Below are 1,756 nucleotides of genomic sequence, written 5' to 3'. Positions count from 1 at the left end.
AGAAAAGATGTCAAGTGATTAGATTAGAAGAGCGAGAGAAAAATGTAGCTAAACAAATAATTTTTAACCCAATTTTATATCGGTGAATCCATGGGAAAATCAAATTCTTCCAATTGAATTAGTTTTGTGTACACAAGCATTTCCAAATCTTATTGATTTGTTCTCAAGATTTACTATGAGTAATGGATATCGAATATACCACGCATAAAATTGGATTCCATGAAAACACATTTCTCAATTTGAATACGTCTTTATTCTTAGCAATAATGACAATCATTAACTTATCGGGTTGATTTCAAAGATAAGGACGACATATCGCCACAATCATAAGAACAATGAAGTCATTAGAACATTTCGTATTTAAGCGATAGCATTTTCACTGAGATTAACAGTCGCAAAGACAATTAAGTGTCATTAATTCATTCAGTAATTTAATCAATCCTCTAGAATATAATGCGGTTATTTGTAATCATCCTTGGTGCCTCCATGCTATTGGCCATGGGCCAAGCCATACCATTCGATATGAACATACAGGAAGAATGGCAAATGTTTAAAATACAACATAATAAGGTTTATAACAGCGCAAATGAAGAACGTGAACGTATGGAAATATTTCAAGAAAATCTTCAAGAAATTCTCAAGCACAATGAATTGCAGAATGCAGGCAAAGTCTCTTATAAATTGGGTCTAAATCAATTGGCTGATATGTCATTGGATGAAGTCAAATCCATTATGAATGGTTTTAAATACCAAGAACACAAGGAGATATTCCGTAATGCTCCAGTCTACAATCCACCATCTAATATTAGTGTAGACAATGAAATGGATTGGCGTAATAAGGGTGCTGTTACTCCAGTCAAGGATCAAGGTCAATGTGGTTCGTGTTGGTCCTTCTCTGCCACTGGAGCTTTGGAGAGTCAACATTTTCTGAAAACTGGTCAATTGGTCTCATTGAGTGAACAGAACTTAGTTGATTGTTCCAATTCCTATGGCAATATGGGCTGTATGGGTGGTTGGCCCAGTAGTGCATTCCAATATATTACCGATAATGGAGGTATTGATACCGAAGACTCATATCCCTATGAGGCTATAAATAATCAATGTCGTTTTAATGCAAATTCTGTGGGTGCTACCGCTACGGGCTTTGTTAAAATTCCCGTTGACGATGAGGAGGCTCTAAAGAATGCTGTAGCTACAAATGGCCCTATATCTGTTGGCATTGATGCTTCTCATCAATCGTTCCAATTGTATAAGGCTGGTGTTTACAATGAACCCCAATGTAGTTCATCGGATCTAGATCATGCTGTTTTGGTAGTCGGTTATGGTACTGATGCCGCCACTGGTTTAGACTATTGGCTTGTGAAAAACTCTTGGGGTACCTCATGGGGTGAACAGGGCTATATAAGAATGGCTCGCAATCAGAAAAATCAATGTGGAATAGTCACAGCTGCTACATATCCCACTGTGTAGAATGGTAAAAAGCTGAGAATTTAAATAAGTCAAGAATAATAATATATCAACTTTATATCCAATGTAAACTTATATTGTAAAAATAAATATTACATAAAAAAGTTTACTTTAATGATTTTGGGGAATGTCAGAACTGCTTGGATTCGGAAAGAAAGTTTAAATATTTTTTATCTAAGGGTATTATTTAGAAGATAAAACAAGTATATACAGCAGTAAGTTCGGCCGGGCCGAATCTTAAATACCCACCACCATGAACCAAATATTAGGATTTCCTTTGAAATTTCAG

The 1,756-nt window shown here is 35.6% G+C and overlaps 1 protein-coding gene across 1 annotated transcript; it reads left to right on the top strand.

Moving 5' to 3' along the window:
• The first annotated feature begins 366 nt into the window (after positions 1-366).
• LOC142222208 (cathepsin L-like) lies at positions 367-1,548 on the top strand. Its single transcript, XM_075292225.1, has one exon. The coding sequence runs from the start codon at positions 454-456 to the stop codon at positions 1,468-1,470; it is 1,017 nt and encodes a 338-aa protein (XP_075148340.1). The 5' UTR covers positions 367-453; the 3' UTR covers positions 1,471-1,548.
• The last annotated feature ends 208 nt before the right edge of the window (positions 1,549-1,756 follow it).

This window comes from Haematobia irritans, chromosome 1 (genome assembly GCF_050003625.1).
Source record: "Haematobia irritans isolate KBUSLIRL chromosome 1, ASM5000362v1, whole genome shotgun sequence".
Classification (NCBI taxonomy): Eukaryota; Metazoa; Arthropoda; class Insecta; order Diptera; family Muscidae; genus Haematobia; species Haematobia irritans.
This window is presented reverse-complemented; position numbering and strand designations above follow the sequence as displayed.

Bases quoted from the DNA above. Each gene is read 5' to 3' on its own strand.
- LOC142222208 (XM_075292225.1), top strand. From the start codon at position 454: ATGCGGTTATTTGTAATCATCCTTGGTGCCTCCATGCTATTGGCCATG.